The following is a 24990-nucleotide window of genomic DNA, read 5'->3' as shown; positions in this document are numbered from 1 at the left end:
CGCTGCATGAAGAGGCAGTGACATAAATACTAACGCTGGTTGGTTTAACATTTAGCCAGAGCAAGACCAGAAGTACACCGCCTGTTCGGGAAAACATCAGGCAGACCTGAACTGTCAGTGCTCACATGTCCCCCCTGGTACCGGCCAGGGCTGCACACCGCAGCGGGGTTTCTAATACAGGCGGTAGGTGAGAGGAACGCTTTAACGCCTGTCAGCCTTTGGCACTGCCAGCACACGAAGAGCCCCCGTCCTCTCCCAGAGGTGTATCCCTGCTGGTGCTCTCGCGGTGTAACAGCCCTGGGCGGGGGTTAACCCCAGCGGACACCGAGCCCCGGACCGGGTAGCGCTCGCTAAGCCCCACAGCCCAGCCCCGCGGCGGGAGCAAAGGCCTCACCAGCACCGCTGACCCCGGCCGAGTCCCGCGGGGACCCCGCCTGCCCGCCGCCGGCTGTGTGTGCCCGCCCCTCCCGCCGGCCGGCAGCCAACCCGAGCCTGCCGCGTCATCCCGCGGCGCCGCGCACGTGCGGTGTGTTGTGGCTGTCAGCGCTGCCCGCCGCCGCCATGGCGGTGCCGGTGCCGGAGCTGCAGCGGGTGTGCCGGCAGGCCTGGGAGCCCGTGCTCGCCAGGGCGCGCCAGGCCGTCGTCTTCCTGGACGCGGCGTCCGCCGAGGCGCTGCACTGGGGCTGCGGCGGCGCCGGAGAGCTGCTGGCGGCGGGGGCGCTGGCCGTCAGGGCGCTGGCCGCTGAGGCGGCGGCGGGGGCCCGTGTCGTGTTCGTGGTGAGCAGGGCGCTGCGGGGCGGCACAGCCGCTGCCGTGCGCGGTGTGCTGGGCCGGGGCGCCGTGCGGCACTGCGTGCTGGTGTCCGGCACCGAGGAGGAGGGCGGCGGGCCGGCCGAGCTAGAGGAGATGCTGCAGCGGTGGATGGGCGAGGGCGGCCGCGCCGAGGTGGTGCTGCGGAGCCCGCCGCTCCTGGCGCCCGTCTCGGCGGAGCTGTGCCTGCTGCCCGGCCTGGCGGCGCTCCTGCCGCCTCTGCCCGGCCCCGGTGGGCCCGGCCCATCGGAGGTCGGTGTGGGCGCCCTGCCCGCTAAGCTGCGGGCGGCGGTGCGGGCCCTGGTGGAGGATCTCGACGCTTTCCTCACTGCGCTGGGCCTGCGAGAGGAGAGCTTCGCCGTGGGGGCCCTCAGCAGGGTCGTCGCCGCTGAGCTGGCAAGCTATGCCCCAGCCAGGAACAGGAGGAGGATGGCCACTAATAAGGCCTCTATCGTCTTCGTGGACAGGACGTTGGACCTCGCTGGTAAGAAATCCATTGCTGCTAGGGGCCGTATCCCCGCGGGCCCACATCCACCCCATCGGGAGAGTTTCAGGTAGTTGCAGGAGTCCTGGGAGCATGTTCAACACTATGGCCATGGTGATTGTTCACACATTCTTGTTCCCCAGTGGGTCATGGAAATGAAGAGTGAAGCAGAAGGTTCTGCTGGAAACACAGGGGTTTGTTTCTGGCACTTAACACTGCTGCAAACTAGAGACCTTAGCAATACCAGTGTGTCATCCCGAGGTGTCAGGGAAATGGTCTGCATGTTTCACACTGCCTTGTGGATGTTGTGAAGCTCTTCCCAGTGTATCTGTTTGTCACCCTTAGCTTTATACCAGTCTAAATAGACATACATCTCTATATGCACTTACCTTTATATGTATGCCTGAAAGTGTCTCTGCATGTATATAGTTTTTACATATTGTGCTTTACACTTGGTCTTTGAGTGAAGCAATTGCCCATGGCTGGTGGCGTTAACTTGGAAAACATTAAGTTTGAGTGAAAACAATACAGAATTATTTATAGAACACTTTCTGAAAAGCAAATGAGCATAAGAATGAACCATATGGTAAATTTAATACTGCCAGTTAATGCAGAATTGATGCAAAAATTGAGAAGTGTAGAGAGTGGTGTGAGAGGCCACTGGGAAACTGTCAGAGGGAGAATGTCTAGTATTGTAAATCACCTGTCAAGCTTGTAAGCGAGGTAAAGTCTTTCAAGCTTGTAAGACGTGATATCAAAAGGACAGAAAGGGAAAGAGTGACTGAACGAGTCACCAGCAAGGTGCTGGGCCACTGACCCAGAAAAAGTTTGGAATAACCATCTTTCAGAGGAAACAGTAAACTCCAGTAGTAATTGATATAGGAGTGGCTGCGTTCGCTTACCCCATCATATATACCTGCTGATATATACAGTGTGTGGGCCAGGTTCTGTTTGCATTACCTGTACTCAATAATTCAATAATAATTTCAGCAGTAGTAGTTAATAATTCAGGTCATAATTTTGCCATCACAAGCAAGTACTTGGCACAGTCTTGAACCTGCAGCTCGTCTGTTTATGAATTTTATTCTGTCTTTTCTTCCCCCCTCAGTTTTGGCTTTGTGTATCCTTGCACTGCTGTAGGATTCATAGCTCTCAACAGTGCACTGAAAAGCAGCTATGAATCTGGGTGTTTAATGTTGTGCTGTGGGAGTATTGCTGGGAGGACTGCAGGAGAGTGGACTTGAAATGAAACTGTGAGATGAGTGCCTGCTTGGGGTGCAAACCAGTGAAACTGGACAAGGATTTGTGCACTCAGGGGGTGGGAAGAATCAAAAACAAGAAAAGAAACTGGAAGTTGTGGGTGGCAGGGAGCTGCCTGGCAAGGAGACTGTTGAGGAGGCATGAAGAGATCTAATCAGTACCAGCTTAAATCTGGGAAGTGAAGTCTGGGATCTTGTACTCAGCAGGAGAAGGGTTTTTGGAGAACACGTCAGGGCTGTGACGGGGCAGCTTTGGGTGTGTGGATTGTGCATTGGAGCTCTTGAAGTAAGGATGAGAAATTAAAATACTCATTTTTTAGGAATATACACTCTTCAGTATCTGTAACTGAAACCAAGATCCTCTCATGCAGCCATTCTTTTATTACCAACAACGGTCTCCAGAATTTATTGACAGTTTCATTGAAGCCTTCTTACGCTTTGGACATGATATACTCTTGCTGTCAAGTACAGTGCAAACTGAAGGAAGAAAAACCTAGTGGATTTCAGAAGTAAAGCATTATATGAACTTGAATTTAGCGCTGCACAATGAGATTTGTTTCATTAGTTTGCTAGAAATTGTACATAAAAAGAACAACATTTAAGTTGTGAAATCAGTTGTCAGGAGGTGGGAAATGGAAGAATTAAGTTGTACCCAAAAACCTTTATTTTTCTTAGGTGTATTCAGCCTTTTATATGCACTTTCCCCTGTCCCGCTAGCTCCAACTCTGCTGCTTGGCCTTTAGGTGAATACGTCTGTTGAATTTCAGCCTTACACTTTGTGAAAGCTGAAGCTTCCTATTTGCAAGTTTGTGGCCTGATATTGGCAACGGGGCCACTGGATTTATTTCTTTTTCCCAAGCTATGATATGTATTTGCAGTCAGCAGTGTAGAAATAAGTTTTGGGGTTGGTCGGTTGGTTTTGTTTTTTTTTTTTTTCCCAAATAACAGCTCAGTTCAGGTGGAAGTCTTTGAGGTTGACTTTGTCATTTGCAGCTCATTTCATGCAGCTTTTAAAATCTCCCATCTCTAAAGATGCAAGATTTTACATTTGATTTCTAAATGTCTTATTGACTCCTGAATCTTGTCCAACAGGTGGGCTGCAGATGTGAGAAATGGTTATCTATCCGTGAATTATGAGAATGCTTTCATATTCCAAGTACTTCTAAAAAAGCTTGGAAGCGCATTAGGCATAGGTGCTGGGCTACTCTCTGATTAAGTCAGGCTACTGCTTTGAACCAGGTGACTTTGAATCACTGCCAGGCTATCAGGAGGCCAACTGTTTTCTAACTCGAAGACCTGGGTGGAATACAGATGGTAGTTCTAGATGATGTCTAATGGAATTGCAACAGTTGTCTTATTTTTGGCTCACATTCCATTCTTATCTAGAGCAAATAAGATGTTAGGGTAGAATAACAAAACAGTTTTCTGTAATACCATTTGATCTCTAATAGTAAAAATCTATATGTCTCAGAAGTGCCTTTTCTGGTGCTTCAATTGCAAACAACTGAACTGAGGGAAAATACTAGTACTTAAATGGTAAGAACTTTCCACTTCAAAGAACATATTAAAGAAGTATTAAGTACATTTTGGTAAAGAGCCTGTGGTGCCAGTGTCAAGAAACTGCATTATTCTTGTTGTGACAATTATTAAAAAAAAATAGTCACATATAAAATGCCAGATTGTATTAAAAAAAAAAAAAAAGAAAAATCAGAAAGGCAACTAACTGTGACTAGGTTAGCTTTCTAGGTTCCACGAAGCAAAAAATCTCTTCTGTTGCTTTAATATTTGGATTGAACTCTTCTGAATACTTTTTAGAATCTTTTTTTTTTTTCCCTGTGTTCAGCATTACTTATGCATGCTGTTTTTAAGGAATAGAGAGGAAAATACTGAATTAAGATAAACAATTTTCCTTTTGCCTTGCATGGCATAACATTCAACTGAGCTGTAACAGGGATCGTCTTCTTACGGCCTTTGCTGTCCCCACTGCAGTAGCACAGCTTCAACTGGGGATGGCATGGGTACTGTCTGTCACTGCAGTGTAGGATCTTACGGATACAGCAGTGTCCTGGAAGGTGGGACATGTGATTTTATGTCCTGGGGAGATCACAGGCCTTGTACTTTGTGCTCACTTCTTGAATTCTGATTGTATACAATTTAGCTACTGGTGCTGTCCCTAATCTGTATGTATGTGTAGTGCTGCTTTTATTTGCCTACTTACTGTTTTAAAGTTCACTACCTTTGCTTTAAAAAGCAGAATCAATCCTCCCAGCTAGAGTGGTGCTCTGATAAATGACACTGGTTAAAGTCAGAGCTAACTTTGGCACCTTAATTCCTCTTTGTTTTTCTTCTCTAATATTTGTGCCTTTAAATATGTGCACTGTGATACCATATTGTAACCCCATGCTCCTTGCGTGTGTTTCTTAGTGACCACCTTGCCAGCTTTACACCTTCATGAAGTAGTTTTTCTGGCTTCCCAGGTTTCCCTTTTCATTTGTAAGCTCATCAATACCTTTCAGATATTGGTATTCAGAACAGCTTGATGTGTTTCTCTTTCCAGTCTCCTGGTGCTTTGCATCATCTGGGGTGTGGGCAGTTGTAAGCGTAGGAGATAGTGAGGTCTCACCCACTGGTATGTGCAGGTGATTTTGAAATGCAATAAAGTGAGCAAAAGACAGGAGAATTAATAGCGGGGGGGTGCCTGTGCAGTTATGTCTAGTTTTGAATAATAACCTCGTACGAGTGTTGTTTAAGGTGGATATTTCAGTGCTGTCAGCAACAGCACTTTTATCTTCCTCTAGCAGTTTTCCATGTATCGGTCAAAATCACAGGAATGTTTCCCCACAGCCAAGGCTGTAAACTTGGGTTTAACTTTCTGTATCATCTCCCTCACTGTCAGCCAGGTATCATCTTTGCCTCTCACCCTTGTGCTGATTGTAATGTTTTTAGCCTTTTAGCAGATACAAAAAGCACAGTTCAGGTGCTCATCAACAAAGTGTAGATACCCTTTCAGTTCCTGGGAGCAGCCACAGCGATGAGAAAGTTGTGGCATGCTTTAATTGTCCTACTGCATAATCCCATTCATAGAGGAGGATGAGAGTGAAGACTAATGTAGGCCTGTACCTTTCTGATAAAGTCTGGTTCTTCTTTTTGAATATTTTTGTTTTAAACTGTTTGTAATTGTCTATTTCTTTCATTGCATTTGTTGTATTTCTAATTTGGAGTGCTTTACTCATGCTTTTTTTGATTGCAGCATCTTCCAAGTTGATGCATTGGTAGATTGACACTAATGTCTTTTTAAAGGAAATAAACCCATGGTTTTTAATTCCTTACTATATAAGCTGAGGCCTTGAAAACATAAATACTGAGGCCTGCAGAGTACAGTAGTCCCCTTTTTATGAACCAGGCTTTGACACAGGATGTAACTGGTGTTGAAATTATTATGGTCATTTGAGGTTGTAGACTGCAGCTGCGAGGAGTGTTGGCAGCTGAAAATATTCAAGTGATGTCAACTCAGTATTGCAGGTCAGGGTACAGCCTCTGCTGTGGCATGGTTTGTAAAGATTCTGTTATTGTGGGAGAGGCACACAATTTTTTATAGTAGGTTTTTTAAAAGCTTTAGATGTCAAATTTGTTATAGAGTCTTTGCAAGAGATAAGCAAATAAATGGATTGAGTTTTGCCTGTTTAAAGAAAACTGCAGGTGGCCAGGTCAGTGCAGGGGACTTGGAAACAGGGGACTTGGAAATTACATGAGCCTTAGCAGATGCATAAGTGTTTCTTATCTCCAAATTTACTACTTTTTATATGTGTTGCAATAGCTGGCTGTGAGAGATGGGGAATCTGTCATACTTCTTTGGCAGCACTCTGAGGCTGCTGTGCTTGGCTGTGGGCTTCTGTGCTTCTACTGCTGGTTCTACAAGGGTTTTGGTTTTGTTTGGGGTTTGTTTGGTTTTGGGGTTTTTTTGGAGGGGGGCGGAAATTGTGTTGGGTTTTTTTGTGTATGGTGCCAGCTGCCTTGAACACCGTTGGTCATGGGAAGCTGCTTGGTTGGTCCTGGGTGGCCTGTTGACTGTCCTCAACAGTGATGAGGAGAGCAGATGGAAACCAGTCCCATAGACCCTGCTGAAGTCAGTGCAATTGAAAAGCAACTCCCTGTGATTTCCTGTCCTAGTCTCGTGAAGTTTAACTGTCTTTCCAGCTTTGGTTGGTTTGTGCAGTTGGTTGGAGGCAACAGTGATTTTTAAAACTTCCGGGAGGGTGGGTTTTTTTGGTTGATTTGATGAGGCACAGCAAAAGCCATTAGTGCCAGTGGATCAGTGAGAACGTCTAAGGACTAGCGGTTGTGGGAAGGAGACTGAGATGGCATAATCTGATCACAGAAGCAACTCAAGTATGCTGAGACTTTCCCCCATGGCAAGGAGAAAGGAGGGATGTTAATAATCGATGTGGGTTTATTTGCATTCGAGGTGTTTCCAGTTTAGCTGAATGTCATGTCTAGCTAAATGCTGCTCACATGCAGCAAGTGTGGAGAGATAGACATTGCTTCCAGTATGTGGGAGTGGAGGTTCAGAAGATTACCATCTGTTTTCCCTGTCTGTAGCCTTGTGAGTGTTGATAACTGCAGTGTGGCTGACAAGTGACTGACCTAGTAAGAAGAATGTAGGGATTTTGGAGAGCAGATGGCTTAGGGAGTCACAAAGACAACCCAGCTCGTTTCATCTGTACTTCAGTGGTCTAAATCTGGCTGGGGATGGTAGAAAGGAAAGTTGCTGTCATTCTGTGACTATTACAATCTTTGGTGAAACAAATCGGTAATTTCAATCCAGCTGAGCATGCAGGTGTCTGCACTGCAGTATGACCATGTGCTGGACACATGTGCTTTCTTTGCCTTCTGTGGATAGAGACATTGCCAGCATGGAGTTTGACTTTACTTTTCTCCTCCCTTTTCATCCTTGCTTGTCTTTCCAACTTCTGCAATTCAGAATAGTTGATAAGCCATGAGGTGGTTTTACAGCATGGCTATCTGGCTGCTGGAGACAAACTTCTGCTTGTCCAAGAGCAGTTAATAATCTGACCCCCCTAAAGTTCTTGATGCAAAGGCATTGTTTGGATCTATGGAGCATGTGAAGCTATTTCAGCTGTTGAAACAGAGCTCCTCTGTCTTTGGCAATGATGAAAAGTGAGAACAGATGGAGTGCCACATGGGCAGACTTTGATGGAGTGGGACCATAGTCTGAAAGATCTTTTTGCTGCCACACAGAAGTTCCCATTCTTCTGTGAGTCAAGCCAGGAGAAGAATTTTAAGTGTACCACTGTTTTCCAGCCCTGTGGTTGTAGCTGAGAAACAGCTAAAGTGGCAGAATAAAAATACATTCAACTTGTTCCTGACTTAAAGGCAATAAGGTTTCTGGTCCCCTTCTCCAACTTTTTCATATGTAGTATGTCATGTTTTTCTGCTCTGGCTTGGCTCATAGTCTTAATATTTTATAAGTTGGTTTTAGTGCCTGTGTTGAGAGTTTGTGAATGGAAGGAGCATGTGTGTTTGAAATCAGGAGACTTGAAGAGAGCATGCCAACTGGAATTCGGAATTGCTCTTGGAAGGTGGTCAAACTGACATTTTATACTATGTAACTTGGTTTGGTTTAGTTATTTCGTGGTGGTTTTACCTGAGCTGCCCTCAGTCCGTGTAGAAATGATGATCTTGATGGTGGCATGTTGTTGGTAATTGTTTATTTTAATATTATGCTAGCCTATCTGGGTAGCTATGCATGAGACTTGCATACAGCCCTTTTAAGCACAGTCCTATTAATTTAGGTAGAAAAGTATAGTTTGCGTGTGAGTATATGTAAATGTTTACCTGCTTTTTAAAATAAACATTGCAAATCTTGTTAAACAATGTTTTTTATGCAAGGAGAAATATTCTGCATGTTAAAGTAGAAAATCATTGAATATCTAACAGCTGTAAAATTAAGTCTAATTCATGCTTTTTTAAATTAATCTTTCTGAAATGTTATCAATGCTTTTAACTTCACATGTTCCAGAAAAATTAATTTCACTTTTGTAGCAAAATATCTTCGAAAAGCTAAATGTGGTCTTGATGTTATGACTACCAGTGTCCTTCTCCTCAAAAAAAATGTGGTTATTGTTTTGTTCTCAACTCCTCGAGGGTGGTTTGTTATGTTTTTTTTTCATTCTAGTTATGTATCTGACAGTTTTGGGGGTCTTTTTTTCCCCTAGGAGCAGTTGGTCATCATGGTGACAATCTTGCAGAGAAGATACTTTCTGTGCTTCCCAAACTTCCCGGCCACAAGACTGATGTGATGGTTAACATGGTGGAACTTACGGCACTGCAGACTGCAGATGAAACTTGCAGTATTATAGCACCTGGCTGCCTAGCACAACCAAAGTAAACATTCTTTTCTTTCTTGTTTTAAGATGTTGAATATGTTTGTTATCTCTTTGTGGGGAGAAAAAAAAACACAACAGAGAACAAGTCTTTTTGTTGGAAAAGAAAGAAAATCAAGCTTAGAGCAAAACCCCATCTGGTCCTAATTTTGCTGGAATATAATCATCTATATATGTGCATTAAGTGAGCAGGCCAGATAAGACTCCCAAAAGTGGGAGATTCTCAGGACCTTTTTAGATATGGGTTGTTTAAATTGCTGTAGCTTACTGTACTAGAAATCAGTACAGATTAAACACCATGAATTCTTCCTTGTAATGTTTCTTTTTCTGCCTAAGTAACAGATCATACAAACAGGTAGGTCTTAAATATGGCTTTCTTTTCCCATAACCTTCTTTATAAAGTGAGCTGCATGCTGAATTCTTGCTAGAGTACCTGTTAATTTAAGGTTTTATTCCTATTTTCACACACAATACCTGTGGAGAAAGATAATTAGGCACAAATTTACGCATACAGACAGATTTATGAGGGCCTGGCTTTTGCTTAAACCTAAAAGCAGTAACTTTGAATGATTGTACTTAGCTATACATAATCTGTAGCTAAGACTTTGCTTGTAAAGTGCATCAGATTTGATGTTTCACTTTCTACATTTAGTTGTCAGAACTGAAACTTTCCTGCAGCTTCTGTTACCATGCATAAACCAGGAAATGCACCAGGTGCTGGTTTTGCTCCACACACACAAAAAAATTTTACTCAGCACTGCTCTAGAAATTTTGCTGTAATGTTCCCCCATATATTAGAAAAGGATTTTTCAAGATGGGCTGTCTAACATAGTTTCTGCTCTTCTGTTTTGACTCCTTTTTGGTGCTTCACACCTGTACTCTCTGCCTCTTCTTCTCTCCTCCCCCTGTTTTCCCCCCTTCCCCTCCCCAGAGATTTCACAGAAGACTTTCCAGCATATGGTCTTTATTTTCTGGGAGCTTCCAGATCCTTTGTCATCTTCCATCTCCCACACGTGCTGTAACTGGGTCCAGTTTCTAGGTTTCGTGTTGCATAAGTCTCTCTTCTTAGGAGTTGGAGAGGAAACATTTGCTCATATAGGTGGACTCAATTGTATGTTGCTGCTGGGGTGACTAACAAATAAATAAAATTTGTTCTGGTTTTCTTGTTGGCTGCTTTCCAGCTGATCTCTGCAGTAGAAGTGAGATGTCCTTAAGGTCTGTCCACACACCAAAATGGAAAGGTCATTGCCCGTGGTAGACATGCTGTGGTAGCTGTTGTTTGTGCTAACTTTGGGTAGCTACCAGAAGTAAAGAAAACTTCTGTCAGTGTGGGCTAGAAAAAAGATATTTATTGCCCTGAGATTGTTTACCTGTGCTACCACTCCATTATTCCTAACATTATTAACATTGAGGAGACTAAAGCTAATGCTAATAATGCCTTCCCATGCCAAAATTATGACTTCACTGATGTATTCATGTTTTTAGGAACAGCCAGCAGAGATTTATTGTGTCATAAGGTGGCTAATAGTATATATACTGAGGTTTGTTTGCTTGCCCGTCTGCTAGCTAGTGGGAAGGTGCTCTCTGTTAACAGTACAGTTAGACTTAACATATTTTGCGAAGCCTCCCATGGACACAGATGATTAAAGTACAACAAGATTTGGCTACAAGGTGCAAGTGCAGCAAAGTTGGATGACAGCAGCTGATATGTGGTACCAAGGCAGTGGCATCATTACCCCAGCAATCTATAACAGCTTCCCCAAAATACCTTCCCTCTGCAAAGTCATGTTACAGAATCTGTAACACTGGAAATTAGAAAGAACAGATTAGGCAAATACTCATTTAAATAGACTTTCCCTTGCCTTGGAGCAGAGCAGAGGGACTAGATGACTCCAAAAATTTCTCCTGTGATCATTGTTCATAAACGAAGCAGCATCACGTGTGTAGTAATAGTCTCTGAACTCCAAAGAATGTGGCTCTGTGATGTTCAACCCTGCTTCTTTCACTTTTTCTCGAACTACGTAATCATTAGAAATAGTTTATAGTTTAAAATAGGCATTTCCAAACCAGCTTAAGTCAGTTGCTGAAGAATACTAGAAACCATAATGGTGTCTAAATGGGTGGGTGAAGGTGGTAGTTTCCATTCTGTTCAACATGACTCTGTTCTTAGTGTTGCATTATAAACGTCAGAATTAATCGTCTTTGCTAGTGTAACATGATTGAAGTTTTTCTTGAGCACTGAAATGAATTTAAAATTCCCACCAGTAAGTTTCCATGTCAATTCTGTAAGAAGTTCCATAGGATGTTCTCAGTTCTTCATCCGCGTGGTTATTGCCATTGGTAGCTGGCTCAGAAGGGTTTCTTATAATTGAAAACTTACGTCTTGATTTATATTTGTAAATGATGCACGACAAGGACTGTTCCTCTGCTTGTAAATTTTCTGTTTACTCTGGTGAGTGAAAGTGCCAGCACCTTTCCCAGAGATGGGACCAGCAACTTCAGTTACACTCAGATGGAATGTGTGGGGGCTCTTTTATGTGAAATTTTGTGATCAGCCTGTGGCATTTCACAGGCTCACATACTCGGAATACTTTGCAAATGTTTTTATTATTTTCTCTCAAGTAATATTTGAGCATGCTGTGGCGTGGGGGGAGAGAGAGAGGTCTGCTCCTTACACACAGCTTGCTATATTTAACTCTCTTATGGGATGCCTCTCCAGCAGTAACATCTGGGCTCAGTTACAGAGTTAGCAAACAGAATTAATGAATAATTTATAGCTGGTGTGCTGAAATAAAGCAGGATTCTTTTTTCAAATCTAAGGAAATAATGGGCTGCTTTAAAGATTTAGATGAAAATGTAAATGCCATATGCTGCTTAAGTTACTGTACTATGAAGGAGCTCTCTTCGTGAGGAAGGAAATTTCTTTAAAAAAAATAATTGTCTATTCTAGAGCTCTTAACTTTATTGGTGTTAGTAGTAGTTTCAAAATTACTGTGGAGCAATTGTTTGCCCTTCTGTAGTCACTGTCATGTTGCTGCTCCAATGTGAATGCTAGTTGAGAGTTACGCTCTTTGAGAATTGTGTGAAAGTACTTCATTTTTATATACAGATGGAGATATATGTATCTACATATAAAATGAAACTGTTTATAGATTTAAAACTAAATACATCCACTCTTGATCAGAACTGTTGGTTTCTGATTAGGAAAAGCAGTAGCCACCCAGTTCTTTCAAACAAATGATGCATAATAGAAGTGGAAATTGTAGTGAAAGCTTATGGCAGAGGTAATTTAAAAAAATTATATTGATTGCAGCTCTCTTGCAGGACTTTGTATTTTGATAACCCTCACAGTGTTTTTTGGAGGAATTCCTCCAAATTTCAGCTTCTGATTTGAAGTGTACATATGGTAGCTTCTAGGAGCTGTCTGCTTGGATGAACATCGAGCTCTCTGTGTTTGTGAGCCATCCATCCTGTCTGTTTGATAACATTTTGGCCATTTTGTTTCTCAAAGCACCTATCTTGTGTTTTTAAGATTGGTATTTTATCATGTGGAAGTATCCTGCTGTCAGTAACGAGTTTATCCTGATGGAGGTTTATCTTCTGCTGTTTTCCACATCTTGCAAGCTGGGAGGTGTGTGGAGGTTCCATGGCTCTCTGGAGCCCCAAATGAGAGTTCAGATGTCCGTATCCTGGCCACAGGTCTGTGGCATGTGAGAACAAGTAGTACAATTATGTGATGCTGAGCTGTGGACAACTGAAAAAAATACGTATGTTTGCTCTTTTTTAATCTGTTCTTTTATTACTCAGAAACACTTTTGATGTGCTCTCATATTTTGCTGAATAAACTGAATATAAAATCTGTTTACATGCCCTTCAGGAACTTGCTGAATAGAGATTTCTTGCCCATTTTTCCATTATTGCTTCCGTTCTCCAATCTTTGGAGTCTGCAAGCTTCTTGGAATTCAGTGTAGTGTTAGAATCTCAGAAAAAAGACTAGATTTTTATTTAATATATGTATGTATTTAATGCAGTATTAAAAGAACCATTGGGTTCTTACAGCAAGTATTTTTCCATAAAGATGAACACTCTAACATAACACACTTCATGTTTGGGCTGCTATGCCTAAAGCAATTCATTGAGCAATATAGCAGAGGTGTCTGGCACTTTTGACAAAACAGATGGAGCCACTAAGTCATCTGGATTTGCATTGGGTGGAAAATAACAAGTTCAGAATGAGGTGATCATATTGACTGGTGTGATGCAGAAAGCATAGATACGCAGACCAGATGTTTGAAACATGGCACTCTCAAAATCTTTCCTTAGGTCTTTGTATGAGAGGTAGAAGAAGAGGTGTGCTGGGAGGAGTTGCTTAAAAATTAGAGCATTTCTGGAGACGTAATAGTAAAATTTCAATGTCTCATGTTGATGGCAGTTGAAAATACATACTTCTCCAAATCCTTGTTAGTTCTCAAGTTGTTACTCCTATTTTGGGCTGATAAGTACTTTTATTTACAAGTGCTAAAACTGTTACAGTTTGGATGGAGAAGAAAGCCCTGCTCCAGCCATACCTTTGCTCTTGGGCATGATGTGGTGATGGTGTGCTCTGCTGGTGCTGGTGGGACAACCCTGAATGTAGAGAAGGGCCATGGGGTGAGGGGACTTGTGTTCCAGTCCTGGCTCTGCTGTTGGCTTGCAGTGTGATCTTGGACAGGTCGCTTACTTTCTGTTCCTGTTTCCTCTCTTAGTTCTTGTCCAAGAAACTTTTTTTTTTTAAACCAGGGAGTTTCTCAGGATACAAGTTTGCAGATGACATGGCAGAAAATCCTAGGAGTTGTCTTTGGGAGGTTACAAACGGTGGTGCAGATGATTACATGAGAAGTTATGGTGTCAGGACAATCAAAAGCAGGATCTCCATTTGTCCTTTCTTTGGTGTCATGTCCTTCCCACTCCTATGTGCAGCGCTTTGTTGCACTGGGGAGAGGGGACTGTTTTGAGGTGTATCCTCCCCAGCCCCCTTTCTTGTGAGCTGGTGGAACAGCAGTTCCAATGATCCCTGTAAAAACATATCACTGCAGTATTCTTTGAACAATCACATATATGATACAAATTTAAAATGAAAGGTTATTTGTGCTTGTATGGCAAACAAAAGAGCAGCAAGAATTAAAACTGGAGAGGAGATTAAAGTCTCCTTTAAGCTGGGTAATAGACTTTTTTGAATAGTTGATTCTATTCTCTTGATATTTTTTTAACTGGGACCAAGCATCTGCAGGATATCCATGATGTTTTTCTTAACACTGAATTAATTACAAACTAAGCTTTGGGGGGATGGTTCTTGGAACTTTGTGGTATTTTCGATTTTATTTTTTAAATATTTCCTTTAAGCCTGCTGTAGAGACATTAATTAAAAGAAAAAAGAAAAAAAAAGAACAAACCAACCCACAGCTCTTTTGGATGCATAAGTTTATAAAAGCTCATAATAAGGTAATTTGGGGCAGTGTTTAGGACTTAAATGAGCTGGGAATTTATGGCATAAATTAGAGTAATTTTCCTTTCTGGAATGTTAATATTAAAGAGGAAACATTAATATTACATTAAGAAAATCCGGATGATACGACTACATTGCTTCGCGTCCACTGAGAGTCATGTGGAGGAGGAAGGGTAAACCAAAACAGTGGATGGCAAGGCTCCTTCAGATAGGGGAGAGGGATAGCTGTGCACCGTAAACCCTTTTGGATCTGCCCCGGTATGCTGGTGGTGGTTCAGCAGCAGCAGGGTGCTGCCGGGGCTCCCTGCCTGTGCTGCCTCCCAGCCTGGCCCTGCTTCTGGGGTGTTCCTCCAGCTTTTCCGCTGCTGGACGCTTCCCCCTGCCGGGAGCTGCGCGCTGCTGCTCTCCCAGGACCAGCCTCTCGCCTCTGCTGCAGTGCCCTGCTGAGCTCTGCTCTTTAAACCTAAACTTACCGCCCCGGCCGCCCCCCCGCCCCCGACCCAAGCAACCAAAGAAAAGCCACCACCCATTTACACCCTTTTCCTGTCTGCCTTTCTGAACAAGGTGAGGAGCAGCCTTTTACAGAGAAAAGGAGGTCTTAACAGCAGGATTTATGAAGAGCAGACATCGTATCATATTAAAAAAGACTCTGAAATTTTCCTTCAATGACAGGAGAAGTTACAGCTTCTTGGACTCATGTGGTGCCACTGATGTCCACTTTCAGGAAGATGAATTGAGCTCTACATGGTTTTTCTGTTGCCTTTATCTATTTTCCTTTGCCTCTTCAGCAATCCAACCAGGAGATGCTTCTCTAAGCAGTGAATGGGGCAGTAGGAATGCCCCAGACACAGCATCCCTGCACTGCCACCGTGTTGCTGGAGTGGCAGTCTTCCTTCTCATCACTTCATTTTACTTCATGAGCTCAGAGCACAGTCCCGAATTGAGGCCTATTCAGAATTGCCTTATTGTTTGAAATTTCTCAAGGCATCTTCTTGTTGGGAATAACAGCCACGGCTGTATCAGCTTCTGGGGTTTGTCACTCAAGACAAGCTTTCCCGGAGACGCTTTCTGCTCAGTTTCAAACCAGCCTGAATCAAATGAATGTAATTGACTGTTGCCACAGGATAAGATGAACAAGCTGATAAGATTTATTATATCTTACAATAAATGTGTATATTTACCCGGATCCTTTCAACACAGGACCTCCCTGAAATGGAAAAAAGGAAGGGGTGAGAGGGGTGTGCAGAGGGTGGAAAATTCTGGGAAGAGGTCAGGGCCTCGGGCTTGCCTGCGCTGTGTAACATACAGCATTGTGGAAGACCTCGCTGCTGCTCTGTGAAATCCTGGTTTGCTGCGGTAGGGGGTTTGCTGAAGTAACTGGCAGAGGAATCGCATTAGGGTTCTTCATCTGACCAAGTTCCTGCCTAATAGGTGCCATGTGGGGTTTGGTGTTTTTTTTTCTCAATTGCTGTGACAGACCTCAGAAGCCTTAGAAGTTGTCTTCTAGATAAGAGGAAGCTTGAAGCTTATTTTCCTTGAGATAAAGAATGAATTGGGCTGACAAGCTCTTAGCATCAGCTGAGCGGTTCTTCCTTATCTGTGCTTCAGCCCACAAAAAGGACTTCTGGGGGATGTGGGAAGCTGGACTACTCAAGACTTCGTTCCTTGTGCTTTGAGGACATCTAACTGTGCTGTTTGGGCTACCCAGGCTTACTAATTAAAGTTTTCAGCCAGAATTAATTTTTCTTCCTGGGCCCTCTGACACTCACATAGTCATCCTCAGTGCAAAGATCAGGAGGTTCGAGATGCCATCACCTGTAGAATCTGCTGGTTGAAAATAGCAAAATCCAGAACCCTCTGTGCGTAATATTTTGAAGACATATTTTTTTAGTTCTTTTGTATTTATATTATTCTCAATACAATCTCTGTTTGAGTACTGTCACCAAGTCCCAAGTTTCTGACTTTTTCCTTTGGCCATGCAAAGAAACAATAAATTTGAATGTTTCCCTGATGTTCAACCATCTGAGTCTCTGAGTACTTGTATCTTCAGCTGGTTAGCGCAGCATGGTAACTTAATGTCTGTAGAAAAAATCAGTGAGTACGATCCCTCAGCTAGTTTATCTTCTGACCGCACCCTTGTTAGCATTGCTCTCAGTTCTGCAGGTACATTCCTTGCAAGACGTAAAGAAGGACAAATCTCTTTCTGATTGACTATTGGGAAGGGTAACTACTGCTGTCTGTAGTCAGGAGAGAAAGGGAAGGTCTTTGTGTTGCTTAGGGGCTCTGTATCTTTGGCTGTCTGCAGCATTTCTTCTAAAACTGACATGCCTTGTTACCTTAATGTTTTTGTTTGTGAATTCTGCAAGTTTCCTTTTTCCCTGTGTAAGTTTGCAGACTGCATTTCTCTTGGTGTGGCCATAGTGCATTTTCATGCAGATGTGTTCAGAGTTCAATAGCAGCATAAAGACTGTGTCTGTTGAAGTAGACTTTATGAATCTCCAAAGTGAGCTCTGATCTTTCTTGTGTTATAGTACAGTCTCCCAGTAACTGTTGCTTTGGCTGATGTTGTGAGATTTTTCTAAGACTAGCTCTCACTCTGCCTTCAAGTTTACCTCCTGAATGACCTCAACAATTAGCTTTTAAAATGCAGTGATATGCATTGGCCTTTCTACGTACTGTGGAATTACTCGTTCGCTTTTCATCCATAGTGCCAGAACAGTGACTGAGTGACCTGGAGGGGTGTTTTAGTTTATCATTCTCATACTATAAAGTAAGCCTGCTGTATGCGAGAATGGAGAAAAATGTGCCATTAATAGGCTGATGAGAAGAAGAAATGACAGCTGCTCTTTTGGATGACGAATCAATGTTTGGGAAGGAAACAGTGTTATCGGTTGGCAACAGGTTTGGTTGCAAGTTTTGACTATATGATTGGGATTCTTTCATGATTCCAAACTTAATATGAAACAGGAATCAAAGCTTACACAGGCTAAAATTTATGTGAAGTCAGCTTGTTACCTGACAGAGCTTAAAGATGCTTTTGCTCTGGAAAGTAGACAGAATCTGTGCATGGAGAAATACTTTATTTTTATACAGATAAATACTTAAAAAGCTGTTGGTTTTAATTTTTTTAATTGATCCAAAAATCTGGCTGCCTCTTCTGTTATTCAGCGTGGGTAAATAATAGTTAGCATTCTTTCTGTTATTTAGACGGCAAATCTTTGGATTCTAATTCATAATGCCTAGTTTCACTGCTCACCTCTCTTCGTGTATCTTGTTTTCCTGAGTTGTAGCAAAGAGATGCTGAAGTGGTTACAGATGCTCAGTTTCAAAAGTGGTTGTGAAAATTGACCAAACCAAGCCAGTTTTTGTACCCTGATGAAATGCAGCACAGAAGTGGTGCTCCTGCGGGTTCTAGATGACTGTGCTACACCAAGTACCACTTAATTACCACAGATTGTGAATGTATTTTCTAAAATGGTCTTCAACTGGAAAAGATTCCTATTCGCTTTGGGAGAGAAAAGTTTTATGACCTTACCTAAATTTCTCTATGACTATACTACTTATTTAAATAAGCAGCCAGCAAAAGAAATCCATATTGAACCATTTTCAATTACTGGAAACAGCCGCAGAACATGCACTGAATGTGTCAGATGCACGTGGATGCTTGAGCTCCAGTTATCCCTTACGAAAAGGAAATTAACCTCAACAGAAAAAGCTGCAGTTCTTATTAATGACATGGGAATGTGCCATGGCTTCAAACACACTTTGCACAGGTCAGAAAATACCATCAATGATACACTTGGTTTAGTGGTAATGAGGGAATATGGAGGAGGAGGGGAATTAGGCAGCACCCAACACGCTTCTTATACAAGCCCTTTTTAGGAGGCAGATGCAGCATTAATACTGAATAACTATAAAAGGCCACTGAAAATCCAGGTATTTTTGGATTAGGACAAAAGTCTGCTCTCCTTTCTCATCCTGTAGTAGGCAGAAGTGTATCAGGGAGGCGCTGTGAGAAGATATCCAGAACATGGGGTATATATGCAGTGTAGACAGAAGTCCTTATCTCATTCTCTGTGACAGATCAACCAGAGCATGGAAATGATTATGAAAATGAAAGCCTGAGGTTGGAGCTTTATTCTTTCTGAATAGCTGTCGGTTTGGTTTTGAAGGCTAGAACTGGCCATATTAGGTTTGCATGAGAGCTGAAGAAGCTAGGGGCTCTAGGTTTGCATCAAAACTATGACAAATACACTACTTTGAAGTAAGAGAGGGGAATAAAGAAGCTATGCAGGGCCAAGCCCTCAAGTTGATCTAAGTTTGCTTTCACCAACATGCTAGCTGGGAATATGGCCCTGCATGTTCAAACAACATGTCTTTAAGCTGTAAGGTCTGCTTCAGATTGTTTTTTTACTCTTTATTTTGGGTCGCCAACTCTCTACTTGAATACTTGTTCTCAACTCATAATGAGAGTATCTCTGACTGTTTTAACTAGATTAGGCCATAAGAGTTAGTAAGCAATGAGTTTTGTGGTAATCAAGTCACTTATGGAAAGGATTGTCTTTCCTTCTGTGATGAAGACATATTCCTCTACATAAACCCTCAAAATGGCCTAGTCAAGAGGTTGTATTGGTAACTTAAGGCTTTAGGCCAGCAAATGAGGGTGGGAGGTCAAAGGAGACTACCAAAAGGTGGCCTTGTAAATCAAAAACATTGAGGAGAGGGAATTCCTGGCATTCCATGGTATCTGGGTTTATTTTCTTACATTTCTCTAATAAGAAAAACACACTTCAGATGTCTTCTTGGTAAATGTTTTCACTTGTCTCATCTATCTCTGCTGCCAAATGTAACCCAAAATATATTGGTTTTACATGCCTCCAGGACATCTATTGGATAACTAACCAGTGCATCTGTAAAAGTGGACTTGGCACTCCAGAGCAATCCCTGAATGTAGATTCAATTGTCAGCACCTCATTACTAACTTCTTTCACTGAAATAATTTTTATTAAAATAACCTTATGCAATAGCTTTAAAGCACAGAACAGAATGCTCTAAAGTAACCTATTGTGTTACATGTAGTATTCCCAAGCAATGTGTATGTTGTAAGGATCAGACTTTATTTTTAGCATAATTCATTTGCTTTGTCCAAAAGCTAAATTAAAATCCCTGACAAGTAATTCTTTAATATACATATTTTAGAAGAGCAGCTTGGCAAGAATTTTGATATACCTTGTAGCGTACAAAATCCTACCCAGAAGCTTTCAATTAACTTGATTCATACAGTAACTCGGTCTGGCATTCTGCGTAAGCTGTCCTGCAGCTTGTAGGAATGAAACATTTTACAGAAGCATTTCATTGGACTAAAAGGCAGCCGGTTGAAACTCAGACAGGGCTAAATGATGGTTATGAGTATTACAAAGTTTTAAGAAATTATTTGCATGCACTTTTTTCTTTGCCCCTGCAGAGTTTGGCCACTGTTAGAGGAGCAAGAGAGAATTTTGGGGCAATGCTGGAATGATTAAGGTCTGCTCTATTACAGCGACAAAAAGGGCTGTGGCATATCTGGGAAGTCTTTCAGCATCAAGCCTTCCCTTTGCCTTGTGAAGTACTGTATATCCACATCTGCTAATTGGAAAACAGGGTAGGTCAGGTCACAATAAGCAATTCTACTTCCAGCGGAAAGATGTTACCTTTTCCGTGATTTTCAGTGATTTTTCTTTTGTTTGTCTTGAAGGAAGGAAATCAGCGTCAGTGCTCATCTGCATGGTCAGCTGTTTTGTTTTCTGCAGTCCTCCAATGGCTATGGTGTGCTTGGTTTGTTATTTGGATCAGCCTGCCTTTAATTGTTGCTCTGGGATCTAAAGATCAGGTGTTGCTTCTGCTTTTGAATGGTGGGGGACAGCTGGAGTAACTTTTTTTCTTTCCTTTTTTTTTTTTTTTTTTTAAAAAAGAAAACCCAACAACAAACCCCAAACAACAACAAACCCTGTACTTGACAGTGACTTCACATGCTATTACAGGCTTTGCATCTCACCCTTCTGCAGAGGCCTCTTTGAGAAATCTTTGAAGACTTCAAAGAATGTATTACTGGGTTGGTAGGGGAGAGAGGGAAGGGGGCAGGAGCAGGAGAAGAAGAGGAAGGAGCGCTCCTAGACCTGGTCTCATGCTGAGTCAATGCAGAGGAGCTTAGTCCTGAATACCTGCCAAGAAGCGACAACATTACCCTGTATTTGGAACTGAAACTTGTTTCTCCAAGTCCAAGTAAGATGCATAGCTATCCATTGAGTCCTCCAGTGCCACCGTACTTGTTTGACAGCTCCTCTAGTACTACCATTTGAATAATGGGAAAGTTTTAGGGTAGCTAAAATGTACTGTGGCCTGTAATAAAGGCTCTTCTGCAGAGGGGGCTGGTGTGATGCAATTGCAGAAGGGAGGGAACACTCCCAGCTGGTTAATGGATGAAAATGGTAACACTGTGTATTACGTGTTGTTAAATAACTTAATTAAAAATAGGAACAGATAGGAGTTAGAGGAAGGATAGAGTTAAAATGGTTTGGGGTATGCTGACCACATCTTAGAGCTAGCACTCTTTGCCCAGTTGATAGTTGATCTACTTTTCTCTTTGCACAGAACATGTTCAAAATCAGTTCTGTGTACAAGATAGAGCTTAGTGGGATTTAATACTTCAAGGGTCAGTAAAACATAAACATCAGTCAAAACCAGCTCTTGCTTGCTCTCCTCTCTCAGTAATCTGCCAGCTCCCTCTGCTTAGGGTGTCAGCAGAAAGAGTTAAAACTCATATTTGGTAAGTACAATTGCTGTAGATCAAAAAGAAGCCTTAAAAAAGATTAATAAAATTCCTGGTTTATTGGTACACTTGACTTTCAGTAAAGTTTTTGAGATAATCCACGTTTTAAAAGAGACACACTGAAATGAATATATTTGAAGACAACCAGAGGCATTTGGTTCCAGGATAATAGTCATGCAAGATGATAGACTTCAGAGGATCTTGAAGCTGATAAGTAACTGTCATAAAAGGACTTCAGGGAGAGATGATGATCTGTTTCTTGGTGCAATTGCCAGGCATGGCTTCTGTTTCAGGGCTGTTAGCATGACTAATGCTTCCCTCTCACTCATGCTTCAGCCCGTTGCAAAGCAGCAGTTCTGCATGGGTTCCTTTTTCTACACCCCTTACCTTCCTGAATGTGCCTTTGTTTCCTTGAGACTTGCCTCAGGGTAACATCTTCCAGTGTTACAAAAGAAAATGTGTTGCAGTCTGCACAGTAGTCATATAATGGTGTGAAACATCACTGGTAGTCTGTTTTGTAGAATGTGGATAGAGCTGGCTTCAGAAATGTATTTGGGGAGAGCCTGGTCTTTTGCCAGCCATTCATGCTTATGGTGTTGCTTCTTCCAGTAGATCAGCAGAAGCAGCCTTACTTGTTTAGAGGAACTTTGGTGTACTGGTTAGTAACTCATTCGGAGTTCTAATAATTTTGTAATTTGCAGACAACAAGGTGTTAGGGAATTAAGCACCAGTTCTCCTTTTCACAGGGTTGTTTGGAGAAGATGAAAAGTCCTGATCCAAGTACTTTCTTTCTGCAATGTCAGCCTCTTCTGCTTGCTTAGTTTATTTTACAGATTTTGATGTACTGCGCTTAGATGCTGCAGCACATGCAGGGGACAACAATTTAGATATATATATTTTTCCTTTGATGTCAGAAATAGAGATGAACTGGTTTATCTGCACATAGAGCTTGGATAGCGTTGGCATGGGTCATCTGCAGAGTGGATAACCATGTGAGATGTAAGGCCAGGAGCTGCAGAGATTTTGCTTGATGTTTGGTCCCACGCAGACCCCTCTTGATCTTGAGGTATTTGTAAGGCTTTCATGTGTTCTCAGTGCTGCTGATCACGAGCTTATACATGTACTGTATCACATCACTGCTGTAGGTTAACAACAACAATCGGTGTGGATTTACGTTATGGGGTTTATGTTGCTTGTGGCAGTGGTAGGTTACTTACACAATATTACAATTTTTTTTTATGTATATTTATTCCATCTATGGAATGTTTGATGAATATTTTTCTACTAATTTTGTTCTGATTAGGTAGCATCTTCTACAATGCCATAGTTAGCAAATTTTAAGATTACTCTATAAAAGGAATTATTAGTCAATCTGTAAATCCTCCAAATTAAATTCTGGCTCAATATGGAGTTTATCATCTTATCTCTTCTATTACTAAGAAAGAAGAAAAAAAAGTGTAGTTTAAGGAAACTGCCTTCATGTTTCACAGCATATAATCCAGTTGAATACTCCCATATTATATTGCTTCCTTATGTTTCACCTTTGGTTGACCTTGAAGTTTACAGGTTCAAGTGGATATTAATGATCTTGGGAATAGCTAAAATAAACAGAACACAAAGGTGATGAGAACCCATAGCTCCCCAAACTGTTCGTTGGATTGTACTGTTTTGTTTTGAACACAGGAAAATGCTGTGTTGGCGGTCTCTAATCAGATGAAACATTGTAGAAATACTCTTTGTCTAAAAGATTATTAAATGTGACAATACCAGTTCACATATGTATGTAGTAAATTCTATTGCAAAAAAGCTCTTTTCTTAAAAAAAAAAAAAAAAAAAAATTCTCTAAGCAACTATTCTAATATTAAGCTGATACAGAAATTCTGTATTACTGATATAGAGGTTTTATAAATCAGTTTTTTCTTTTCAGATACTCTGCGTGTGCACATGTGCATTTGTGCCAACTTTTGTTATGGTAAAATACAGTCCACAGATTATTTTTCTGCTATCTTGAATTGTTTTTCTGTTTTGGTTTAATGCACACTGGTGTCATTGGTTTACACTATTACTCTTTGATACTGGAAGCAGCAATGAGTGGAGTTGCATTACTTTTCAATAACATCATTCCATGAGCAGCTGCATTGTCTCATGTATGTGGTTATTAGCAAGTAAAGTTGTTCTGTGTCATGGATGCCGAAGTGTGGATGTTAAACTTTTTGGCTTTCTGAAGCCAAAAAAACTTCTTGGATGTGTATCACGGCATATGTATGTATAAATACATCTATATTTAGATCAGCATGAAACACGATTGTGGTTAAGATGCTTGTCCTTGCAAGTTTACATGATGCTTGTACTGAGGAAATGTTTGATAAAACTTAAGATGGTGGGTTTGGCAAGTGATGAACCTGCTTCAGATGGTGGTTGACCAGAGTCATCAGACTTTTGAGCATATTTGATTTTATAAGTGTGACCATCTGTAAAATAGATATATGAATGAGCCAGGAAAGTTAAGTTTCTCTTTTATTTTTTATTAAAAAAAAAAAAAAATAAAAATAAAGAAGACAAAACATAGAATGCTGTGTTGCCATTCACTTTTCTTGGGAGGATTTTTTCCCTCCTTTAAATCAATTCCTGATGTGAACTGAATCCTTGCCAACCTTTTGCTAATTAATTCTTAAATTTTATTGTAATTCAGTTCACCTGTGGGACCAAAAATATGTCAGATTTTAAGAGTCTGATTTACTGTGCATATCTGTGAAGGAGGGAAAAGGAATTCAGCCCCAAGCAAAGAGCTATAGGTAAACAGAGCAGTTGTGGGGCAGTTTGGGGTTGCCGTGTTGGATGTGTTTATAAGAACCTTCTGAATTGTTTGTTTTTAAGTTCTCTCATGCTCTACTGATAACAGGGAGCATATTTCTTTCTGGTTTAGAGTATAGTGGTCATAGTTTTATTGGAACACAGTAGTTTATATGAAACAGTGGTTTTGAAACTTAAAATTATGATGTTGTTTAAAAAGCTGTTTTGAGTTAATTTTTTCACAATTCTTGTCTGTCTGAAATGAACTTGTGATTTTGTGAACTTTTGTGATTTTTGTGATTTTGTGTATTCTTTGTGGGTTTTTTTGACTTTTGCTTCTATGTCCATGAAAATCTTGTCCCATACTTCATATGCTTCATTGTAAGATGAACCAAAACTTCCTCTCTCATGATGCTCAGTAACAAATCCAAAGAATACTTTCCTATTCCTGTTGGTCTTAGTCATTGGTGCTATATGGTGAATTGTATTTTTTCTTCTCCTAATGGTAATTAACAGCCTGTTTTGATTGCAAAATTTAACTTAATTTGATCGTGTGTACAGCATTGCCCTGAAGTATTGATACCTGTAGGTATGCCTTTGTGAAGCTAAATATATATGGCTTGAATATAATAACTTGCATATAATAATTGTTCCCTCTCTAATTGCTGTGTTTTAACCAACTTGCACCTGGTGCATACCCTTTGCTTGTGAGCTGGACCTTTCAAAGAGCAACCCCTGTGCTCTGCCCGTTTGGTTTATGGCTATGTTGAGTCAGCTGTATGTGAAACCAGTAATGAAGGAAAACTTGGGCTGTACTCTCTGGAGCTGCCTGGCAGTCCCTCCTGGCTGTTAAGGACTAGGCAAAACAGGTGCTCTTCTTCCCAGTTTGGCTTGCAGAGTGATCCTGCATGATAAATCGGTACCACTGGCACAGGAGAATCCATGCT

At 41.6% G+C, this 24990-nt stretch overlaps 1 protein-coding gene across 2 annotated transcripts in view; it reads left to right on the top strand.

Moving 5' to 3' along the window:
* Nucleotides 1-544: 544 nt before the first annotated feature.
* SCFD2 (sec1 family domain containing 2) overlaps nt 545-24990 on the top strand; it is a 224944-nt gene continuing 200498 nt past the window's right edge. For both annotated transcript variants that reach the window (XR_003992210.1, XM_030491893.1), the window contains exons 1-2: nt 545-1294; nt 8790-8958. Coding sequence is in view for 1 of the 2 variants with exons in the window: in XM_030491893.1 (XP_030347753.1) it covers nt 562-1294; nt 8790-8958 (902 nt within the window). In the remaining variant the exon portion in view is untranslated. The remainder of the gene's footprint in view (nt 1295-8789; nt 8959-24990) is intronic.

This window comes from Strigops habroptila, chromosome 7 (assembly GCF_004027225.2).
Source record: "Strigops habroptila isolate Jane chromosome 7, bStrHab1.2.pri, whole genome shotgun sequence".
Lineage (NCBI taxonomy): Eukaryota > Metazoa > Chordata > Aves > Psittaciformes > Psittacidae > Strigops > Strigops habroptila.
This window is presented reverse-complemented; position numbering and strand designations above follow the sequence as displayed.